Source organism: Drosophila suzukii, chromosome X (genome assembly GCF_043229965.1).
Source record: "Drosophila suzukii chromosome X, CBGP_Dsuzu_IsoJpt1.0, whole genome shotgun sequence".
NCBI classification, from domain to species: domain Eukaryota; kingdom Metazoa; phylum Arthropoda; class Insecta; order Diptera; family Drosophilidae; genus Drosophila; species Drosophila suzukii.
In genome coordinates, this window is record NC_092084.1 from 6,598,533 (window position 1) to 6,622,761 (window position 24,229).

The 24,229-nt window shown below is 42.8% G+C and overlaps 1 protein-coding gene across 1 annotated transcript; it reads right to left on the minus strand.

Moving 5' to 3' along the window:
- Positions 1–10,397: 10,397 nt before the first annotated feature.
- Positions 10,398–21,194, minus strand: Scgdelta (sarcoglycan delta). Its single transcript, XM_070997391.1, has 6 exons — positions 20,841–21,194; positions 15,352–15,942; positions 15,138–15,258; positions 13,505–13,766; positions 12,336–12,459; positions 10,398–12,194 (listed from the first exon to the last, which is right to left on the minus strand). Exons 2-6 carry the CDS (start codon positions 15,868–15,870, stop codon positions 12,006–12,008), a joined length of 1,215 nt encoding a protein of 404 aa, XP_070853492.1. The 5' UTR covers positions 15,871–15,942; positions 20,841–21,194; the 3' UTR covers positions 10,398–12,005.
- Between the last annotated feature and the right edge of the window lie 3,035 nt (positions 21,195–24,229).

Sequence of the window (24,229 nt, forward strand, 5' to 3'; positions counted from 1 at the left end):
CTCTGCTCGGTGCTCTCGATTGGGTTGGAATACCAGTAGCAGTGCCCTCCACCCATCATCATCATTATTATATTCCTTCGGCGTGCTGTCAGGCGCCTTCTTTCCGTTCTGTTTGCGTGTTTGCGAGCTGTGCGGCTTAGATTGCCAGGTCTCTGGATTCGATTGGCATTTGTGTTTCCGTTTCGTGTTGTTTGTCTTTCTCGTGTTGCGTTGCCTTGTTTGTGGTTCCTAAAAATTGGACACTTAAATACTGTGCTCGCATGGCCCTTGTTTATTCGCCCCCTCATGTTTGCCAGCCAACTGACAATTTTATTTGCTGTCAATTGATACAACAAGCTGTTGGCCCTGGACTTGGGTTTGGTTTGGGTTTAGCAAAGTCAAGTCGATTCGCCTCGAGCCATTCGATCAAAATCCTTGGAATGGGGCAGTGCGTGTTTCCCCCATCCTCATCATCATCATCCGTCGTTAAAAGACCCAATGAACGGGAGTAGTTAGCCATTAATTGCTACAATTGGCCAACGATTTAATTTGCAATAAAATTATTACATTGAAATATGCATAAATTGTATCGGCGAAAGGCAATTATTTATTTATATTCAACATATGCAAATAAACAGATATTTTCGTCTGTAAATTCGTTTGGCAAATAAGCGTCGACAGCCAAACAAAAGCAAAACAGACCATGGGCCACAACGACAACATCGAACATAATAGTATGCCATGGCAAAAGCAATTTATTCTCCGCATAAAACAACTTTGAAACATCTGCATATGTGTTGGTTCTTGGACTCTATTAATTGTTTTGATGCTGAATCTAATCCCAAGCCTTTCCCGATATATGAATGTATGTAAACTGTATGTAATGTCAACCCATCTCCTGACATTTGCACCATTTTAAGGTACTAAGTACTGCCTTTGAGTAAATCTATGAGTTTCAGATTCATAGGTTCCTTAAATCCTTTTCTCATACATAAGCGAAGCAATAGTTCTCACCTGACCGACTAACAAATGACATAGATACTAAAAGACATATATTTAGCATTAATATTGGTAGTATTAAAAACCATATAAACACCTCTTCCACTACTTATTTCATTAAAGTAACATTCAGTTTAAGCTAGACAAATATTTATTTTGACCCACGTCTTGAATAGACAATTGTGTGTAGAGCATTTTCAGATTCGATTTGTTCTTCGCCTTGCCAAAAGTGGCAAATGTTTATGGTTAACGATAAACAGTCAGCCGTAAAGAGTGAATAGGATGTGGGAGCACGCACTGGGCAAATCCTTGAACGTATAATTTACAAAGTAAATTTTAATTAAAAATCCTCATGCAATCCTCAGCTATTTTAATTGAAGCTAAATGACGTCACAGCATATTTTTCGACTGTCGGTTATCCAAGGGATGGATAGCCGCCCAGGAGAATGGGGAGCCGGTAATTAAGCGTGCCAGCAAACTTGACTCGGAATCGGAGATAACGCGCCCAAGCCACGCCAAAGAGTTCATAAAAAGAAACGCGTCGATGTGGGACGAGGATGAGGATGAGGATAAAGATGAGGATGAAGGAGCATTGTTGGTGGAGGAGCAGGCTGGCACTGGCGAGGAAGGGTTTGCTGAGTGCCGTCCTCACTCAAGCTGTGGCAGTCAAGAGGCCAAAGGAGGGACAGAGGCAGGCGGACGAAACAACTTGGCACGCTTTGTGCGAATTCTTCAGAAACAAATTAAACGCGTTTTAAGACTTGACGGCTACCCGACAGCCACGTCATTACGCCCCCCCATCATTCCACTCCATCGCGTCTCAGCTCAGCTCATCTCATCTCATAAATGAGTCAAGTTGTCATCGGCGAATGAGATCCCTTCATTGAAACGCGATGGTAATGAAGGAGTTAATTATGGAGACAAAGCGACTGCTGTCCAGGAGTTTGTAACTCATCCGTTGACCTGCTGGCCATCCCATTCCCCGATGATGCTATTTTGTAACTGCGAAATTTGCCATAACATTGGACACAATTATGTGTTATCTAGCTTACCCCATAAGCATTGCTTATGTCCCTTATCAGTTGCCCAGTTGCCCAGTGGACGAACCAAAGTCTCCCCCCAGTTCGGGGGCCAAAATTCAGTGGAGCGTGCAGTTTGTGTCCTGCGTCCGATAAGATCAGTGAGCTACAAGAAACTTCTGACCGACGCGTCGGTTAATTTTAACGTTTGCCAGGCAAATTATTTGCCATTTGCCATGCGAAGGGCCAGGGCAAAAATTATAGATATATAAATATATATTATGGCAGTGCGTAAGCTGATTAGCAAGGCGAACTAGTGGGTTTCCCACACTAAATGACCAACAGTTTTATGTTTTCAATTAAGTGATAAGGCAACTGTGGCAGAACCGAAACGCAGACACAATCCGCGTGGCAAGTCAACCGCAGGGCATTGCGAATTATTATCGGGACTGCGGCAAACAAAGTGCTCCATTCTATTAGTCAATGCGATTCTTTCTTTTTTTTTCTTGCTCCATTCTATTAGTCAATGCGACTCTTTCGTTTTTTTTGTTCACCGCAATGGGGCGTATACTTGATGCAGCTGCTGTTGTCCTTCTCCCTGGGTTGGGGTATGGGATACCCTATAGTTGGTTGACTGTTGCTTGACTTGACCCATGGAACACAACGCCTGTCGACTGTTTATGGGACTGGCGGCTGCTTTGTTTAAACTTGTGTGCACGAAACTTTAAAAAAACAACAATAGCAACGGGGACGAGGATGAGGAAGGGTGGCAGGAATGCCAAAATGCCATCATTACCAAGCGACAAAAGTTTGTCCTTTTGGTGGTGCTACTTCTCCTGGCCTGATCCTTTCGGGCTGTGCCAGGAACAGCCGCAGTTTCGCCTTCGCCATCCCATCCATGTAAAGTGCTTCTTGACTCGGCCGTGTAGGCAAATGAAGTGAACGGTTTCTGCGTCTGCCACTGCCACTGCCACAGCTAAAAAATAAAATACGTAATAAAGGGGAAAAGAAAACAAACGCTCTTACTGAGCACTGAAAACTGAGAACAACAAACAAAAGGCGGGCAGGGCAGGGCAGGGCACCCGCACACCGACAGAACCAGGACCAGGCCAAAACGAGGACCAGGCCCAGGCCCAGGAAACTTTTCACCCACCGAAAGCCACCGACTACGGCGAAGACTGTGCCGCTGACAATAGAAATGCGTTCGGAAAAGTTTATTTTATTTTGTTTTATACTATTTCTGTGTGCTATTTTTGGGGCGACGCACGAGTTTTTCATTTGATTTCCGCTTGCCACACTTTTTGTGACCTCTCCGCCCCTCCCCCAAGTCACAAACAGAAACAGAGCCAGAACCAGGACCAGTTCTGGTTCAGATTCAGGATGGGAACGAGGAAGCTGAGAAGGACGAGGAGGAGGACCAGGAACTGGGACCGGCTCGGTCATCGGGCTAAAGAGCGTATGTTTGTTCACAAAAGGATTAAGTTGGGTCTGCACACAACACCAAACTGAAAGACCGCCCCCCACCGTCCCATTTGCAGCCTCCTCCCCGCTGGGAGAAGTTCGAGCTGAATGGCGAAATGGCTTCATTTGCGCCCGTAGTAATGATATGGTGGTGATATGGTAAACCCACTTTTTGTCGCGCCGGCAGGGCGTTTAAACACATATTTATGCTGCTATTTTACACTGTGCACGATTTTAGATCACAATAAAATAAGTATATAATAAAATACAAGGTGCAATTTTTGAATACCATGCTCTTAAATACATATGGATACCATCTGTGCATAGAAAAAATCATTCCATGTTAACTGAGAAAGATATGAAGTTTACCTATTGAACTTAACGTTCATGAATTCATCCTTAGGACGAATGACAAAATTGTATGAAATTTTAGATCACAATAAAATAATTATATAATAAAATACAAGGTGCATTTTTTGAAAACCATGCTCTTAAATACATATGGATACCATTTGTGCATAGAAAAAATCATTCCATGTTAACTGAGAAAGATATGAAGTTTACCTATTGAACTTAACGTTCATGAATTCATCCTTAGGACGAATGACAAAATTGTATGAAGTTTTATAGTTGCTAACATTAAAATATAGCGTTTTATTGCAGATAATAAATGTTGACATATAAAGGAATACTACTCACTTTTATTGGCATTCGATTTTTGAAGTTGTACCTTGTCGGTTGGTTGATAGCAGAAAGATCATTCGGAATTTCTTTAGGCCAGGGATCCCTTAAGCGAGCGAGGTTAAAATTTCAAGGATCCTATTATCTTCAAATGCTGGCGGCACAACATGGGGCTCTTCTGACATCCATACAAAGGAACTTAATCGTAGGACTGGCACAATTAGGTGATCTTAACTTTTCACTCAAATCCATCGCAGTGGCTGATTAATATTCTAGGGTTGTATTTCAAAGAGGCCTTGTCGGTGACGTCATCAGAGTCGGCCATTTTGTGTCACAAATTTTCTTTTCTCTTTTCAATATGTACATACATATGTACCCATCGCAGAATGTTCCAGGGTTGTATTTCAAAGAGGCCTTGTCGGTGACGTCATCAAAGTCGGCCATTTTGTGTCACAAATTTAATTACATACCTACATATGTATATATTTATGTAGTAAGCAAAAAATAAGAGCAAAGTGGAAGATTCCGATTTCATCACTTGTAATTTGTATGTGAACATATTAATACATGTATATAAGTAGATATGTACATAAGTATTTACCGTTGATCGAGTCAGGGCCTCAGATCTGTGAGCCAGGAGAAATGGCCTTTTATTCGAATTTCTCCATGCCGCTGGGCTTTTATTTGTTGGTCTACTAACGATCCATTCAAAGCGTAGTAGTCTTCACTTGCTTTCCATTATTCTTTTTATCTTATTCAGCATAAATCGGGCTTTATTTTTAGCTTTGTCACTTAATGATGTTCGATTGGCAAAGGGACGCTTAAAACTATCGATTGTATGTGTGTGTGTGAGTTTGTGTGACAGCGTTGCCACCTCTCATTTATTAACTCATCAAAAAATATAGCCGAAAAAAAGCTAAGATATATATAAATTGAACATTTGGCTATATGTAAATGCAGATCCCGCTATAAAAATTTGGTTTAAACCATAAATAGGTACACAATTAAATTTGTATATTTAGCTAGGAGATTTTTCGCAATTTACTATATCTGTGCTACTTAATAGCTTATTAAAAATGTTTTAGCTTTTTTAGCTATATATTGTTAGAAAGCGAAAGGTGGCAGCGCCGCCATAAAGAATCGATACTTTTTGACGTCCTTTTGCCAATCGAACTTCATTAAGTGAAAAGCATGAAAGAAATGCCGATTTAGGCTGAAGAAATTAAAAAGGAAAGTGGAGAGCAGCACACAATTACTCAGTTTTGAATGGTTCTATAGTACGCCAACAAATAAAAGCCCAGCGACATCGAAATTCCATAGTTCACGCCGTTCTTTTTGGCTTGGTGATCTGAGACCCGGAGTCTGAACCGTGGAAGTCAATTTTGTCTATATACTGACAAGCCAGGGTAAATATGTATTAAAAGTTATGGGATCTTTCCTAATTTTGTTTTAACTTATATATCTACGTATGTAAATTGTTGATGGCACAAATGGCCCATTTTTGTGACGGCTCCCTATAAATTTGCCCAGTCATCGCGATAGGTTTGAGCGAAAGTGTCACAATCAGCTAAACGCGCGAGTCCTACAATTAATTTCATGTAAAAGTAAAGCTCCAGGTTTTACCTCCAGCCGGCATTGTATGAACCGAATCGAAGTCTGGAGTTGGAATTTCTCTCGGATTTGTGCTTATTGACTTCGAGAAGTTGGTTCCCGTATATTATCGATGCAATTTTAATCCCTATGATCTTACTGACGCAAAGCTAAGCAATCCAACATCAGTAATCATGTGAGTTATTTATTATATAAGCATGTATTTTCTTAACCTTTGAAAAATCTGCATTGGGAACTAGTGAAATGTTTATTATTTTCCCAAAATGATGTCACCATAATATACCTTTGTAGAGAATAAGTTTGATCCTGATTTGTATCTCTGTAAGAAAAACCTTTCTGTCCCTGTATATTCTTGATTATCATCACTAAGCAAGTCTATTAGCAGTGTTTTTCTGTTTTTTATACAGACTTTATTTCGAAGGAAGCTATTAACATGAATTGTTACAAATAGTATATTTTTGGTGCCCTGATAAGTGCATAAAGTCTTGACAAACGGGAAATATTTCGTTGCTTTTCCAGATGTTTTCACATCTTTCGAAGTTTTTTCGGGTGCACTCGAGACGAATATAAAATCTATTTGACAGGCTAAGTTTTTGGCGTACATTTTGTGTACCTCTGTTTGCTTTTCCACCATCACCGCCAGTCTAGTTTTAGCAGTCACATTTGATTCCGTTCGGTTAAGTTGTGAACGTTTCAAGTTACCCAAATTCAATTGGGCTAACTTTTTGCGGTCTAGGGCCTCTGACATTCACGCAAATGCTCATTCTCGACCATTTTGCCAAATTCGATTAGATGAAAGTGTGCGTTCAATTCAATTAAAGGCAGCCGATAAACGAGTGCGATTTGCTTGGTTAATGCCTAAGCCATAAATCTCCATTCTGTGGCGGCAATTAAAATTTATCTTTAATTGGCACGTGTATCCAGTTGGCCCCTGAACAGTGCACCAAATCCAGATCAACCAGCCAACTGCCAACTGGCTTCTTGAACTTTGCCCAGCCTTATCGGCATTACGGTGCTCGGATCCAGCTGGGTTGGGATTGGGACTCGGGACTCTGGATGGTAACTGGTGTCCGGATCGCACCAGGCGCTGGGCACACCTGCCGCTTAACTCCTGAAAGGAACTTACGATTACAACCCTTCACACACACACGCATGGGCGTACCCGATGGGGCTGCAAAAAGGAGCAAATTGTAATTCGGATTTAATTGCCTGTTAACACGCACCCGCGCATAGCGGGCAAGACCGGTAACAGCTCGTAAAAAAAGGCGCGAAGAGGAGAAAAGAGACAGGAGGCCAGTTAGGACTACAGCAAGCCGAAAACAGGATACTCTCTCTCCTTGGGGTCTTGGTTATTTAAAGATAAAGACTGATGAAATATATATCAATATACAAGGTGCACATGTATATGATATTGAGCAGCACAAGTTTCGAATTTTTTCTTCTCTGTCTTCCTCACAGTCATTTTATTCGACATCTAGCTTTCTTTCAGTATCAGATTTACATTATTCAATGGTAATAATAATACGTTTATGTATATATCAACAAAACCTGTGAGTTAACATTCATACACGTAACTTAGTTAAGCCGCAATAAAACTTGCCACAAAATATTTATTTAGGAAATCGAATTCAAACGCTTCCTGTCAAAGTGAATGTTACTTCCATGCGGAAAGTGCATGACTTTAGGGATTGTAAATGAGTTAGCACAAGGGGAAACAGTTAGGCATAAAGTGAACAGCTCGTAATTTACTTAGTTTGGCACTGGGTTTGGTTTTTGGAACAGCTTAACACTCAGCGCTCAGCTTGACTTCTTCAGCGATTTTTTCGTTTTTTTCTGCCAGAATCAACCGGACGGAGTTGCAGCTAATCATTTTTTCCAAACTTTCGCCGATAAGCCGGCCGCGAATATCCGCATAATTTGTATATGTACAATGTACATTGTGCATACTACATACACAGGACGGTCTGGGGCAAATGCCTTCCAAATGCTTTGAATAACTATTAAATTTCCTCAAACCAAGGCATGCCCACAACGCAATAAGGATAAAACGAACCACATCAACAACATCAAGGTCCCGCCGGATATACAGCCGGTTAGCAGGGCTCGAGCCGGAACGAAAGAAGTGCTGAACTGTGCATAAAGCGCAGATAGACACGGAGATATGTGTGGCAACTGACATTCATTACGGCATAAATTCGTTTAGTTGCTCGGACTTGGATCGGGACAGGACCCGTTCCTGGCACTGAGATGCGAGAGATAAGACCAAATGCCGATGCCGATGTCGACAGCAACTATTTCTTGGTTCTCCCAACTCCATTGGCACCAGTGCTGCACGCACTGTGCAGGGCCATAAACTTAGGGTTCCAAGGGATGCAGGTTGCAACCAAGTACGTCTACGTCTGTTTGCATGCAATTAACTTAACCATCCATCCTGTGACGTGGCAAACTGTGCAAGGATGTGTGTAATTTAATAAGTTAATAAATGGATGAGGTTGCAGCCAGTTTCCAGAAATATGACTTTTTCAAGTTGCTCTTCAAAGACGTGCCATTTGGGATTTGGAAGGCGGTATCCCCCCTGACAGAAGGCCATCAACGTGGTTAACCCCAGATCAATCTGTCGGATTGATGACTGACCCACAACGAGGTGTCTCTGCTAGCTTGGCCACTTGGGCAGCTACACAAATCACTATCTGGGCGGGTCAGCAGTTGCCCAGCAGGCTGATTGAATGAGTGAGTTGCCTCGGTTACCTCGGGCTATGACATCGAAGTCAGTCAGTCAGTCGGGCTCAAAAGGTGGCCAAAAGCCAAATCAGACCTTGCAAATGGGGTGGTTCTGGTGGGTGATTCGGAGAACACTCAGCTGGCTGTGCCACGTACGTCCTTAACGATGAAAACATTACACAGCTTTGCCTAATTGCCCACTTAAACGTCAGTTAAGGCATGCACCTAAAGATCCGTACACCCAAACATCCATATATACATACCATATACCTCCTCGCACCATACACCCGGCCAAATGCCATGAAAACGTGCACACACGCACACTTGGCTGTCAACAGCGTTGCAAGAACAACAATGACTTGAGCGTTTTATAAACAAATGAAACAATTAATTTGATTCCACTCTCCAGCCAAATCCTATTAACTGCAAGGTAAAAGAAATGCTTTCTCCCAAACCCACCTCCCCACGGCACTTAAGTGTATGGGCGAGGACGTACGTACATACATGCTACACTTTCATGCATACTTAATTTGTCAGCTTGGCTCGGGTTTACACCCATTTTAGATATCGTTAACTAACTAACTGTTGCTGCGTTCGTCCTTCGAAAAGGTGTCCTTGGGGGAGGAGGGTGGGTGGTTGAACGGATGGGACTAGTCGGCGGCGGCAGTGGCCTGCTGAATTTATGGCCGCTCACATATGGCGCCGCAAGGTGTTTTCATTTAAATTTTAGGGCGGCTTAAGACAGGTCGAGTTGAGTTATGCATTAAAATTTAAACTATGCATGTGCTCAGGGCTAAAAACGCGCAAGGGGTGGCAAATGGGTTGCCCAAATGGAGGACTCGCGCGAAAGTTACTTTCTAGCTGACAGTTTCGAGAGAGCAAGGATGTGTGTGCTTGTTAGTGTGGTAATTAGAAAATTTTATGTGATTACATGGCCATGTGTGAGAAGCGTACCACGGGGCGGATGGTTGATGGTTGACAAAAAGAGCGACTACCGCTGTCGTGGTAGTCGAGCGTGCCAATGAGGAGGGAAAAGTACAAAAGCGCCTATTAGAATATTAATAGAATACTAAATATATCGCCAAGTGTGCCATTCTACCCTTCAGTAGCTACAGTAAGCCTTTGTCTAGATCGGGATAGAATGGGAATATGGAATATGGGATATGGCAAATGGGAACAGTGAGCAGTGACTGAACTTGAACCCTTATTCTATCCTACCCTATCCTATCATATTCTCATCCAGTGCAAGTTTTCAGAAGGGTCTGCTTGGCCCCAATGGACTTGCATTGAGGACACAGGCTCATGTCCGTGGAGTTGCAGCTCCAGAAGCTTTCAAATTGAATTGACAAGCCCGCGCGTCAAAACTTCAAAGCTCCTGCCGGCGTTTGGCAAGCTCGTTTTCGGCTCAAAGCAGCGGTCCTTGGCTCAGAGAATAACTCAATTTAGGCGCCCGAGGATTCGTCGTGTGCCGTCGTAGGTTTCGTCGGAAACTCCCACAACGACGACGACAACGATCATAAGGACGAAGCCAAGACCACGACCACGGGTACGACCACATCACTTGTGCCGGCTGTGCTGGGCGTGCAGGGCCCATGTCTAGCTAGTTGGAGTCCTGTCATCGTCACTCTGCCATCCTCGGCGGCGGAGTCCTTCGCTTAGACGCACCCACAAAGCACTTGAAACACTCTCCTCTTCTCTGCGATTTCATCTAAGTGGTGCTAGAAGGCGTTAACCAACGAGCACTCGGCTTGAGTTCTCGTTTGAGCGCTTTGCTGGAAAAAGTGCGCACAATCCCAGCCGTCGAATTAAAAATCCGTATGTCCAACCAATTGCAGGGTCAGGAGTTGTTGTTTCACTTTTCCCGCCTTACTATACGTTCTTGGATTTATTTTCCAATAGATTTAGTTAGATTGAGTTGTTGATAGGTTTCTTGTTTACGCATGTATTTCTCTTTTTAAGTATTTTGCTGTATTACAATATATGTGATATAAAGATTTCGTATTTTTCCTCCGTATTTCCTATATAAACATTATGTTTCCTAATCGTGCTAAAAAAAAAAAAATCAACAACAAATTAAACATACTGTCCCTTTAAAAGCATTTGCATTAGGTGTACATACATACAGATACAGATACATATACATTTATTTTTTTATTTATATATTTATCTATATATCAAGTGCTTTCACACTTGATAAATTCAACGGCAATTTCATATTCAACTCTATTCATATTTATATCCATAGCCATGTTCAAACTCCATAACCCATATTTATTTTCGTATTCATATTTATACTCATATTCGTATTGGTTTTAATATTTGTATCTGTGATATTACACATTTAGGTATAGGTATAAATAGCTCTTGCGATTCATTGGATGATATTTCATTGTCTTCGTATTGTGTTTAATGCCAGCATGCTGCTTCGGATTTGGGATATTCTGATTCTGATCGTAGTTTATCGTACAAACATTTTCTAAATTTCATTAGTCGTTTCGAGATTATCTACATGAATACATTTAAGAGTACGTCCTATTCAATTTGTATTTGTATTGCAGTGTGATGCTATAATGCAGTATTTGAGTTCTATGAATTAGACAGTCTTATGTACAATATCTCTGGACTGCTTTGTGGAAAGGGTTCGGATATTTTATTAACAAATCATCTGAAATCTATACTGAACATAATCGTCGTAAATTGTATCATTCTATTAATTCGTTTATTAATAATAACAGTAAGAAGAATTAATAATTAAAAGCTATTAGAAATACTTAATTTGTGCCTAGAGCTTTGATAACAGAAGGGAATCGCGTTATGCATATAAGGCGAACTGTGTCAAAAATGGTTCTTATTATGATAACATTTTAGAAAAAATAAAACTTGGTGTCTAAAACCAAATAAGTTAAAAAAATCTTAGGCCTCAATTAATGTTAATACAGATATGGGTTTCTTTGCTGACGGCATCCTAAGTTTGACTATGGTTTTATATTTGTCTATATATGTATTTACTTCTTTAGTAATTACTTTGGTGATAGTATGTATATGTCTATTTGGGGAAATGCCTATGTCTCCGAATTGCCTTTTGTTATACTAGTACACAACATCCAAGTGTCTAAGAAGCTCTTGATTTTGTCCTTCGAGTTTGGGTACAATTTCCTAATTCCCTCGAGAGTGGGTATGAACGATTCTGGTCGCAGGATATTCGCGTACGCACGGTTGATCAGCAATCGATAATCAGTGATCAGTAGTCATATTTGTTTAAGTGTTTTCCACTAATTAGGTATACGGTATACCGTTCTATGTTACAGTTAGCATATGAATAGTTCAACATGTACGTGTGCGTATGGGTAATGCCTGTGCTTACAGATATACATAGTTGTGATCTGCTCCTTGGTGAATCCATGAACCGCATACTTGCATACCAGGCAGACTGTCCGGATCCTGGAGACGCAGCTCTCCTTAACCAGAATTCGATCCGAATCCGAATCCGGACGTGGACGTGGATGTGGACTGCCAGCGCGCGCCGTCGTGCAATCATCTGCAAACCGTGGAGTCATCGCCCGCACATATCGAATGCGGTGCCGCCAGAAAGAGCTTGCCGTTGGAGCAGGCGCAGAGCTGGAAGACGCGGTGCATGTGATCCCTACTCTGGGCAGTGCCCAGGATGGGCGGCTGGGCCGTCCGCAGGTTGGGCATCAGTATCTTCGAGGACTCCAGTCGCAGCTGTTGTTGCATTGGAGAAGAGCAAGAGCATGGAGGACAAGAGTGTGATTTGGCGACTATGTACTACATTCTACTCCAATCTACATACTAGAGACTCAGATCTAACCACATGGCCAGGATCTAGCCTTTAATCATACTTACGCTCCCATCGAGGGCTCGAAACTTCACGTCTTCCAGGGCCACGACTTCTATGCCTCCCGCCCGCGATTGCAAATTGATGTCCTTGGCCGCCGTCATCTCCAATTGGCGGGTGGGCGATTCGAGTCTGTAATTAAATCAGTAGCGCAGCGGCACCTTGGTTAGTGAATGGGGAACAGTTCGCAGTGGAACAGTGGGAGGATTCACTGGATGACCGGAGAACGTCTGCCTAATGAAACGGAAAGTCGCTCAATTGCGGCGGCGAATGCATGAGTGGTGCCTTAAAAACATTGCAATTTCAATTTGAATTGCTGATATGACTTTGCGTTGACATCAGCTACCTGTGTTGTGTTGTCGTCAACTGAAATATTTGCGCCTGTGTATCCGTGTATCTGGTGCCAGACAATTTGTAATTTTCATGAACCAACAGGCAGCTATCACCAAATTTGTCAATGAAAATGTTATTACAAGCCGCCGATCCTGTTAATGGTTCATGTGTACACAGGCACCCACACGATGGATGGATGGATGAATGGCATGGGATAGGGATATGTGTATGGTGGCATAATGCAGCGACTGCCTTTCCAGCCCCATTTTAGCCCAATCCCAGTCCGATTCCGGCGTTAGCCAAACGGGGTAAAAAAAAGTCTGTCCCCTTTAGCGCTTTTTAATTCACTGCCACCGTTTGTGTACATTTCTGACAAATGTGTATAAATATTTTTGCTCCCCCCCGAGTGAGCTCAGTGAGCTGAATACCGACACCTAGTGGGGGGGAGGTGGGAGGATTTGGTGGTGCCGGGGTGCAGGTGCAGTGCATCACCACCTGTCCTGTGACGATGTGTGGGGCGGGTTGTGTTGTTTTCGTTACCGCAAAGGTGACGTTGACAGAGGCCCACGAACACCAATGCAGCCGAGTGTTTGCTTTTAATTTTTTATTTCTCAGATTTCCCCCAACCCAAGAACGCGGACTAATATGCCACAGAATGCCCCACGCGGAGCGGATGCTGCTGCCCCCATGCTACTGCGAATTCCTGCAAATTTATTGCAGTCATTGAATTTCAACACCGGTCGACATGGCTTTCGATTTCTTTTACTTTAATTGGCCCTGGCCAAGCACAAGAACTCCGTAGATCGGATTGGGATTGGCTGGCCAACTGCTGGCTGCTACTCACCTCAGCTCCCGGCCGGGTTCGGCGCGGACATGGGGCGTCTGCACGGACTCCCGGAAGACGGCCCCGCCCTCGCCGTCGATCCGTAGTGAATGGGCTCCGATGGTGACTTCATTGCGGTTCACGGAGAACAGGCTGCGTCCGTTGGTGTCGTTGATGCGAAATCCAGCGGACAGGCACTCGAACTTATCGTGTCCCAGAAATAAATGATTCTCAATCATGCCATTCGGGTCACGTGTATTGATTGAAAAATTACGTGATGATTCTGTTGATGGAGTTGTGGAGTCGTAAAGTTGTGGAGTCGCGACAAGAAATGGCCAAGGAAATAGAAACAGAAACAGAAACAGAGATGCCACAAAAGATGAGATAGATATCGAGATATATACGAGGGATTGTGTATGATAAGGGCAGGGGAAAATTAAACCGAGTGTTTGTATGACAAATGCGGATAATTTTAGCAGTAATTGCAATATAAATAAGAAAACACACACCGCTAAACAGCCGCACAGAACACACACATGCATGCAGATGAGGGATGGTCACCTGGTTAAGATAGCACGTAACAAGACGCCGGAAACGGAAATCGAATCTCAGCTCCCCTATTCCCTATATCATTGTCTCAGGTCCGTCGCGGTCGAGCATAGCCATCGCTCTTGGCTATCAACTATCAACTATCAGCCATCGCTGACAGCCACCTGGTTGGTGGGTGGGTTCTCCCTCTCAGTCAGGATCCGTATCCGTCCGAACCATCTGCAGCAGGAACACCACCCCACCAGCCACTTCCGAGCACGTATCTGCGGTTCTTGCTTATCGCTAAGGGAAATGCTCCGCTGCTGCCGGTGGTTCTGCTTTTTGGTAGCACTTTCCTGTCGACACATGGACGAAGGTCCCTTGGAAATCGCATCAGTCTTCTTCTGGCCGTGCTTTCATATGGTTTATCTGTAATTGTACATCTTGGCTGCTGTTCAAGATGTTCAAGGTGCTGGAGGAGCAACAGCCCCGATCTCATTTAGCGACGCTTAGCGTCTTTGCCATTGCCGTGCTGAACTTGCTTGATATCTGTTGATTTATGTCTTGACTGGCACCGGCACACATTTGTCGTCCGTCGTCGTACCCCATTTGCACCTGCCCCATGTATCCTACCTATACCACACCTATGAGTCTGCCATGAATGTTTAAGCTCGGCGCACTTGCCCTCGAGCGCAGGAAAACAAATGGGCCTGCCGATGCTCCTCGGAGGCTGCATAATAGCGGCCGGCAGCGCAGTTCATTAAACATGCGCTGGATGGATGGATGGGGTGTACGAGTTGTATGGCTGAATGGCCAGTCATCGGAGCAGGAGGAGGTGGAGGTGGAGGTGTCCATGACTTTGACATTTGCATAGGAAGTTCAACTGTGACAGTCCACCCCAAATCCTAAGCGATAGCTCATCATGGCGTGACCACGATCTAACCAACCTAATGTGCAATGTTGAGGGGGAACGTGGGCAGTAAAAATGTATGAAATGAATATTAATAGGTGGCATAGGCGTGGGGGTCGCACTGAGTGGTGGGGTTTGCCTGTGTTTGTTCGCACCTAATCGCTCGATAAGGCCAGAGGCGTTCCACGGGAACGCAATTCACACTCACTCACTCACCTATGGAGATGGGTTGTCCGTGCCGCGAACGGATTGTCGAGGCGCGCAGCATGTCCATAATTATCGCTTGTCCCGACAGCTGTATGCCACCGGGTACGATTTTCAGCTGACCCATGCCCTCCTGAAAGGGGTTAGAGGTTGGTAGTTGAGTAGTTGAGTAGTTGGGGGTTCAATATCCCACAGAGAGAGAGAGAGAGATCTGGCATGTAATTACCGTTGAGAACTCCATCACTTTGAGTATCCAGAGGGTGAGCACGAGATTCGTGATGATGAGCAGCATCAGCAGCAGGAGCAGAGTGTACAGACACTTTTTTCGCCATCCGATGAGGCCCAAATACGTCTCGATACCACCAACGAATCCGTCCACATTGGAGCGTCCAACTGGGGCACTGCGATTCCCCCTAGCGTGGCCATGACCATGACCATGGCCATGGCTGACCGTGGCTTTGCCTGTCGTCGCTGTCACAGTGGTGGCAGTCATGGCACCACCTCCTCCTCCTCCTCCTCCTCCTGCTCCACTTCCTCCCTTTGAGCCTGCTCCACTGCTGTTTCCGTTGCCGCTTGGACCGCTGGTGCTACCAGTTGTCATTGGGCCAGGGCCAGAACTGGAACCAGAACCGGTACCAGGTCGGTGGCTGCTGGCCTTGTGCGCCCGCTTCGGCGTGGTGCCAACTGATAATCGCTGCGAGTTTGGCCCAAAGTCACTGATCTCACTGCTGCCAGCAGCCAACATTGCTGAGCTGCTGCACTGCAGCTAGTGGCAGCATGAGTTCACGCTCATGGCTGTCTAGGCTGTTCAAATATCCTGCAAAGGAAAGTGCAATTAAATATTTAAAGTTGTGGCTACGCTTCACTTTACTAAAATCTCTTTTAAAGGTGTTTAAAAGTATGCAGTAAAAAGAATTTGGATATTCGTAACGAATCCATTGGTATTCTGGATTGAAAATCCATTATGGCTTACTCCCCTATTATAGGTTTTATTTTAACCTGCGTTGATATAATTATAATAATGTATGTGAATCTTGTGGTTCAAATAAATCTGTAGTGATACATTTTTAAAGGTGCCTAAAAGTATGCATTACAAATAAAAGTTGTTCATTTGTAATGAATCCATAGGCTCTCCAGTCTTTTAAATATTTTGGATAGGTTTGTTTTTATTAAATCTTTATATTTAAGGGGATTTGAATTCACTTTTAAGAGTCCAAAAAGGATGCAGTGAAAGTAAGTTTTTTTTCGATGTGGCTTCTGGATTGAAAAAATATGTAATTGCATTCTTTATTGACACCTTTGGTTTTTTTTTGTCGAAAGCACACACCTATTTAATTGTTTTAAATGTATGCATCACTGAAATCTATTAGTTTGCGATTATTATGTATATGTATAATGAAGCGCATATGTTTCTGTATAGACTTGATAGCCTTGTAGCCATAAATCCCCGTCTGCAAGGGCTGCTTTATAGAATCCTCGTTTGCCGAATGGTCTGCCAAACCGGTGGAATTAAAATATGCAGCAGGCTGTGGCAGTTAGCCTTCACTGGAAGCATCCAGCTCCTGGTCCACATGCAGTTGCAACTCCAATTGCAACTGGAACTACAAATGCGCCAGTTGATGACTTTAGTTGCGTCAGCTGTTGGCGACTTCACACGTGCGGCTCTTCAATTATGCATGCCTGCAGCAACTGCAGCTACGTACATTTTGCGAACTGCGAACTGCAGACTGCAGGTGGATGTGAATGGGAATGCGAACATATATATTTATATATATATGCTAAGTGGGAGCAGAGTGGGCGGGACATTTACATGCATGAGCTGTGAAAATAACGACAGGGTGGTGGGTAAGGGAGTATTTATTAAACCATTCTGTCAAAAGAAATCATAATAAATAAAATAAAAAGTCATAAATGAATAAATTATAGACTTTTTGCTCATAAGGCTCATAAATAAATAAATAAGTAATTCTAGAATAGCAAGTAAATTATTTTCCAGCCAATCTGATGTCAAAGGTAATTAGTTGAATGTGTCTGTTTTAATGTTTCCCTTGGTGCTTTAAAGCTTACGTATATCAGTGTTGATCTCTCGATTTTTATACTATTTTGGTGTCTATAATTAGGATCGAGACACGTCGCCCCATCACCATCTTAAGAACCAATCAGCATGAGTTATGAAATACATTTTGTGCGCGCTCAATAAAAATGTATAAATAAATGTATAGATAATTTCTGTTTCGGCAGCTTATTTTTATATTTATTCACTTCGTAAGTACGCGGCTGCTTGGTATAAATGTTTGAATGCTGGTTCACTCTTTGGCGAAGGCTTTTCGAAATTCAAAAAATCAAATGCTGAATAGTTTCCACATGGTGAACCATACTGAGTAATTGCCCGTAAATATTTTTTACGATCTATTCTTTTCTGGTCACCTCATCTCGTGGTTTCGGCTCGTAAGCTCACCTACTATGAGTCTGTTTGTAGTTCCTAACTACACATTCTCTTTGGTCCGTGACCATGGGCCAATTTTTGTTTATATTTATCATAATGTTTATACAGTTCGCGTAGGCAATTACTTCAATTGTTTACGCACCATTTTAGTGCATTCGAAGTGACGAAGAGCATAGAACAGTGAACTGCGGGCAGGGAAGGCTACTCCGCGGATAATTGGCGTAATTTAAGTTAAGGATTTGCGATCTGCACAATGCTACTTAAACCGCTTAATATCAGAATCCGAATACAGTATCTGAGGTGTGGCATTTGCGGACCGAACTCGGAGAGCAAATATAAAAAATCGTAAAAGGGAGACCAATGGAAATATTCGTCCAGTATAAAGGAATTAATTTAAATTGCCAACTAGCAAGCGCAGGGAGCAACAAAAGGGAATGCTTAGGGTTTTTCCACTAAATGTATAAAAAAGAAAGGGTTAACACAGCCATAGAGGAATTAAATGTTTTCAATTCAGCTCCATCATTGGAGTAAATAGCAAAGTCCCAGCTGCTAAGCAATTAACAGGAAAAACTTCCACAGTCCCATTTTGTTATTTATTTTGGAATGCTTCTAGTCTAGGCCCACTGCAGACACAATCCCAGATTTACACCCCAAAAAAAATTTATTTAAAACAAAATCATGAATTTTCGGCATTAAAGGTAATTGAAACCAGTGTTGTATCCACAGCAAAAATGCCATTTTGTCTACTTTTTTTAATAGATACCTTTCCTATTAGATGATATCTGTTATGCTGTGCTTATTATTTTTAATGAGAATGATTTTTGGTACTAACAGTATGTTGAAACGAGTTACATTTTCACAGTCAATATGTTTTTTCTTTCTATTTGTGCTAGATGCTTTTCCTATTAGATGATATCTGTTATACTGTGCTTATTATTTTTAATGAGGAGGATTTTTGGTATTAAAAGTAGGTTACAACGTGTTTAATTTTCACAGTCAAAATGTTTTTTTTCTTTTTTATTAGATGATATCTGTTATACTGTGCTTATTAATTTTAATGAGATTGATTTCTGGTATTAAAAGTAGGCTAAAACGTGTTCAATTTTCACAGTCAAAATGTTTTTTCTTTTTTTTTTATTAGATGATATCTGTTATACTGTGCTTATTAATTTTAATGAGATTGAATTTGGTATTAAAAGTAGGCTAAAACGTGTTCAATTTTCACAGTCAAAATGTTTTTTCTTTTTTGCTTTGAAAGAGACGGACCATTTGCTTATTTATAGTACATTTATGTTCGGGGGTGACACACTATTTACTGTGGTTTGGAATCGCTTTTAAATATCATGTTGGATGTATAAAAGTATGCAACAATATATTTTTGAACTCAGAAGTAGTACAATGAATTCATTCTGAAAGACTTACTGCATACTTTTATACCCCTACCAATGACAATGTTAAGATATTTCCACATCCTGGTGATTTGTGTCGCATCCCCATTATCATTTAAATTTTTTCGTGCAATTAACTTATTAAAATAATCTCTTAGCTTTTTTAAGAATGGTTTCATTATTTCGAGGTATTTATTTCTTTGGGTGTAGCCAGTAATCTGGAAATTCGACCAGATTCCCAGCCGGATGAAGGCCAAGGATCGTGCTCCGAGAATTGTTCAAGGGAGCTGAAGGTGATTTAGTATCTGCAGACAGGCAGTGGGTTATATAGTACATAGCACGCACGCAAACGGAATCAGGATCGGGAGACTTTCGGGTGAGGACTGGCCAAGGACCAAGTGCAATGTGAACTCCGCTGGGCACAAGCATCACGTGCGGCACGTTATAAAGTTGCCCATACAGTTGCCCTCTCTTAATTTTGTTACTACATCTCCATTTTATTTTTCTCCTGGTTTTGCCTTGGCTGCCGATGGTGATGCTGCTGCCACACGTTTTTATTGCGACTTGTGTCACATCCATGCATACGTCGGCTGCAGATTTTCCGTTTTACATTGTGATATTCATGGGGAAATTACTGCACCCGCCGTGCGTACGCAGGATGTTTAAGAATATATGTATGTATGTGCTTTTGCGGACAGGATTCGAAATGGTTATGCTACGAAGATCATGGCTGATATTCCCTCATTCGGAACTAGCCATCCTGTGCCAAAATAGCAACGACTAGTTGTCCAAAAGCCCTTGACGGTGGATAATTTAAAACGAATGGCAGCCCAATTGGATGCCGAGAATGGAGTCAGGTGCCCGACCGACCCATCCGTTTATAGAAATGAACTCGTAAATGGAAAATATTGCATTGTCCTGCTATTAAGTTATCAACAAGGACGGACGGACGGACGGAGGCAGACACGGGCGCAGACATGACCGGAGACGGAGGCCCATATGCATATGTGGTCGGGGCGGAAGGGGTTGCGTTACCAACTATCCACAACTATCAACTAGTGAGGTTGAGCAGGCTGTGCCACGGCACGTTTCTGGCCAGGGACCGGGTCCCTAATACCCGCACTGAATCGTAGTCCCAGTCGGCGTCGTGGTTTTGGACATAATACTCCGTATTCCGACTCCAACTCCGGCACAGCAGTTTCATATTTTGCAACCATTTCATGTTGTTGTGTCTTGTGCGAAAGGTGGTTGTATGTAGTTGCCACACTTAATGGCGCTCGTACGTTTTAGCAGCAGCAGCAGCAGCAGCAGGAGCGGCAGCGGCTACACTTGTACTCGCATGTATATTGTTATGTCCTTGTTGCCGCCTGCAGGACATTTTTATTCCAATCATGCGTAAGTGGCGTAAGGGCCAGGCCGTAAACCTTAACTTTTCCGCACCCATGTGGGAAGAACCTAATGGGAGCCGAAGCCCTTCGAAGGGTTTTGCACTTGGCACAGCTCCAGCTGTGTTTTTGGCATAGCACGGATAGAAAATTAACCAAAGAACTATACATATCCTTTTTGAATACACTCGGCAAGGCTCAGTACTCAAGCTAACAAAATTGTTTCGAAAATAAAAATCTTCATAAAAACATTTTATGTTTTGAAAGGATGTACTTTGTATACTGATCCTCACTTGGCTAAGAAATTCATTCTGATCTTTCTTTCTTAACATCGTTAACTTGTTTAAAAAAATTTAACATTTTAAGTAATGTCTGATTTTTAACACGTGACTAGCGCGATAAACATAAGATTTGAATACAAAGAGGTGATCATCTCTATAGACAAGCCCAAATCAGCCCATTTTTGTGGCTACTGTAATCAAGATCATATACGTACTGTTGGATTTGAAAGTCTTGATAAACGCAGATATTTAACCTATTTCACAGCTATTGATCTCTTCGCCGAATTACGACACACACTCAAATGAGAGTCCGATCGCGACGACACGACGCGCTGACCTTCACAATTTCAATTGCCATCCAAGAACAAAACGCTCAGCATGTAGCAAAAACAAGGAACACAGACAAAAAATTATGTAAAGCACTCGAAAGCAATTTTTTTGAACCGCCTGAACTTGAAAAACTTGGGAATTGGAGCAGTATGCCATATGCCATATATACCATATATGAAGAATCCGCGCACGGGTACCGTCCTCTATCGCGGCAGCACAACAACTGACGGAATCGGAATGGCAGAACAGAACGGCGGAATCGCTTTGCCGGAACATCAAGCATTTCGCAGCCAGTCGCTGCTGTTCATAGCTGGGATTCGGATTCGGATTCGTGTCCGCAGAGCTTTCGCCGAGCGATGCCGCCGACCGTGTTTCACTCAAACATCGGTTGGCTGAGAACGTCTGAGGACCCCAGTTCCCCCCAGTCCCCAATCCCCACCAAGGGAATCGTCCTCGCTCGGCACCACTCGAGTGGCTCGGGTCTCGGAGTCAACGGTTTGTTTACGTTTTTAAAGCAACACGTGGTCAGCAGGAGCCACGTGTTGCTGTCATTCTGATGCCTGATATCTTGCTATTCGAGGTGATCTGGGAGATCTCCACAATAGAGCCAAGCCGATGGACTGTTCGATTGGCTGCTCTGGTTCCCTTCATCCTGCGCAGAGCTTGATTAAACTTTTGGCACAATTTGTAAATTATTCAGTGTTGTTATATGTGAGTCTTTTGTCAGCAGCCGCCTGTTCCATGCACTCGGAATAATAATCCACCTATAACTTAAACTTTTATTAGAAATAAGTTCTGATTAATTATTGATGGTAGGAAAAAAAAATTTCATTAAAAAATACTTTTCTATAACATTACTTTCAATTTTATAAATCGTTTAGAAAAATTCCCATTATGCTCTTCCCCACCTTTCAAATAAGCAGACTCTAACTCATGTATTTGCTTTAGTTTTGTAAACCATACTATCATTTATTATAAAAAAAATACATTCAGTACTTATTTATTTTAATATGAAAGTCTTATTGGTATTCTCATGCAGAAGAGATTTAATAATTAATCATATTCATTATTAATTAACTTAAATATTAACAGACTTTAAAAAATGACTTATGTTTGAAACTGAATGAATGTCTTCTAGAATGGAAAACTGGAAGTACATTTTTTTGAAAGTTCATATTTTGTTCCGAGTGTTCCAAATGGAATTGTCTCTGCTCTATGTGGGGCGGCCCCGTCTCATCCGCAATCATCTCTTTCAGCCCTTTGTTTGCCCCATGCCCATGCGTATTTATAAATTAAAAGCGTGTTCATCTTTGGCCAAAGTTCATAATTTTTGCGCCTTTATTGGGAGCACGCTCGCAGGGGCGGTAACTGCTGGTCTGCCTCTTTTGTTTAAGCCAGCTAAAGTATATACATGCAGTGGGTTCAGGTCCTTCTAATTGTCCTTGCCAACAGCTGCTGCTCATGGTGCTCCGTTGAGACGGAGCAGCGAAAGGAAGTGGGAGGTCGCTTCGGGTCAGATTCAGAGATTCAGAAGGGGGCACAGGGTCTGTGGGGTAGTATGGGAATGGGTATGGGTAAGGGTATAGCTTTGGGTGTTTAGCCTGCAATTGTTCCCTGTAGATCTGGCTTTGGGCGATCAGGTCACAGGGCGGTCCTCATTTGCGGCTGCTGCCTTAGTTGCATTCGCATATATGTATAGAGAGGCATTAGAAAAGTGAACAAAAAGCCAACCAGCACTTGTGTGCGACGTTGTGTGTTGTTAAGAGCTGCGGCCACTTTTTGCAGCTGCTCGCCTAAAAGACCTTTGTAGTTCCCTTACATACACACAATCAAGGAGGTGGTCCTGGTTAAAATTTAAGTTGGACCACCCAACGCACCCACATCCATCCCCCTCGGCACAAAACACATATGTATAGAGAACACCCCACCCACACACATGTTAATTGTGCTCCGGAACCAGGGCACGGGTTTCCTAGAACCATCCTAGGACTTTGGATGGTCGGAACAGTTGTTGTCCTCTAGGACGGAGGACCCCCTGTTTCCGTCCTTTCCCTTTATGCATTTATAATATCTTAACTTGTTTTCAACTGGATTTGCCTCTTGAATTTGTCAGCAGCATGCTTGTGCTGGAAAAATAATGAGCCTCTGCCTTCTCATACATAAGTATATGAAAGTAGGGTTCTTAGTTGTCATTTAAATGCAGGCTATCCCTAAAAGTAATTAGAGGCCCAGCCCAATCATGGATTGAATGAAAGCCACAGCTCACGTATTAAATTCCAAAAGATATAATGAGCAATCTGGCCAGTTGATTGGGCAGTTAGGAAAGCTATCGCGATGGGTTGTGGGTCGGTGGTCACTCGAGCCTCCATGTCAATGACAATTTATACAAATGCCGAGCAAATAGTCGGGTGTAGAATGGGAATGGCTATGTGTGTGTGTGTGTGTGTGTGTGTTTACCTGTGGACTACCAACTGTGGACTACGTCCGGATACACGATTTTGCGGCCGGCGTCGGCTCGAATCGACTCGACTGGGCTCCAAGTTGTGCAAACAATCATAAATAAAGCAAGCAATCAAACATGCTGTTGTACTCTGATTACCCTAATTTGTATGCCACAATTTGACACATGACAATTGACACTTAGTTACAATGGGTGCCAACAACATGGGTAACATCAAGCACTGCAGCCACACGGCCACACAGCCAAGCGCACATATTTGGCAATCATTTATTTTAGAGCCAATTGAATTTTAAGTAGTCAAACATGCATATGACATAAGTGCGCAGCCACACACGCATGACAATGCACCCAGGATATGTAGATATGTATGTCTGTGTCTGTGTCTGTTGGCAAACATACGCATCCCGATGCATGTGTCCTGTCGATAAAAGGCTCCACTGCACTCCGCTTCAGGACACCCACTACCATTCCCACCACCATTCCCACTTCTGGCCCGAAAAACAGAGTGATCGCCCTTTCAAATCATGGCCATAAATATGACAACTTGAATTCATTGAATGGTTTCATTTCATTGTTCCCTCTTTTGTGGGAGGGAAAATTAATTGGCCAAACTATTTGGCTTTAACAGCCACTAAACGCGAGCTTCAGGCCCCCTTCAGTGTCCATTCCCTTGTTAGAAGTGTCGTGCGAGTGTCATCGCAGATTAAAACTCAAAATTGATGGGGCAATGTTTGGAGTTTTATTGTCATGGCCGATGAACACGAAGAAATTCTAATTCGATTTTCTGAAATTCGAGCAGGCTAGCTTGGCTTA

Excerpts from the sequence above, each read along its gene's own strand:
- Scgdelta (XM_070997391.1), bottom strand. The coding sequence starts at position 15,870 with ATGTTGGCTGCTGGCAGCAGTGAGATCAGTGACTTTGGGCCAAACTCG. Across the intron at positions 13,767-15,137 it reads CGGACAACCCATCTCCATAG|AATCATCACGTAATTTTTCA; the intron begins GTGAGTGAGTGA and ends CTCCATCAACAG. Across the intron at positions 12,460-13,504 it reads GAACCCGGCCGGGAGCTGAG|ACTCGAATCGCCCACCCGCC; the intron begins GTGAGTAGCAGC and ends ATTTAATTACAG.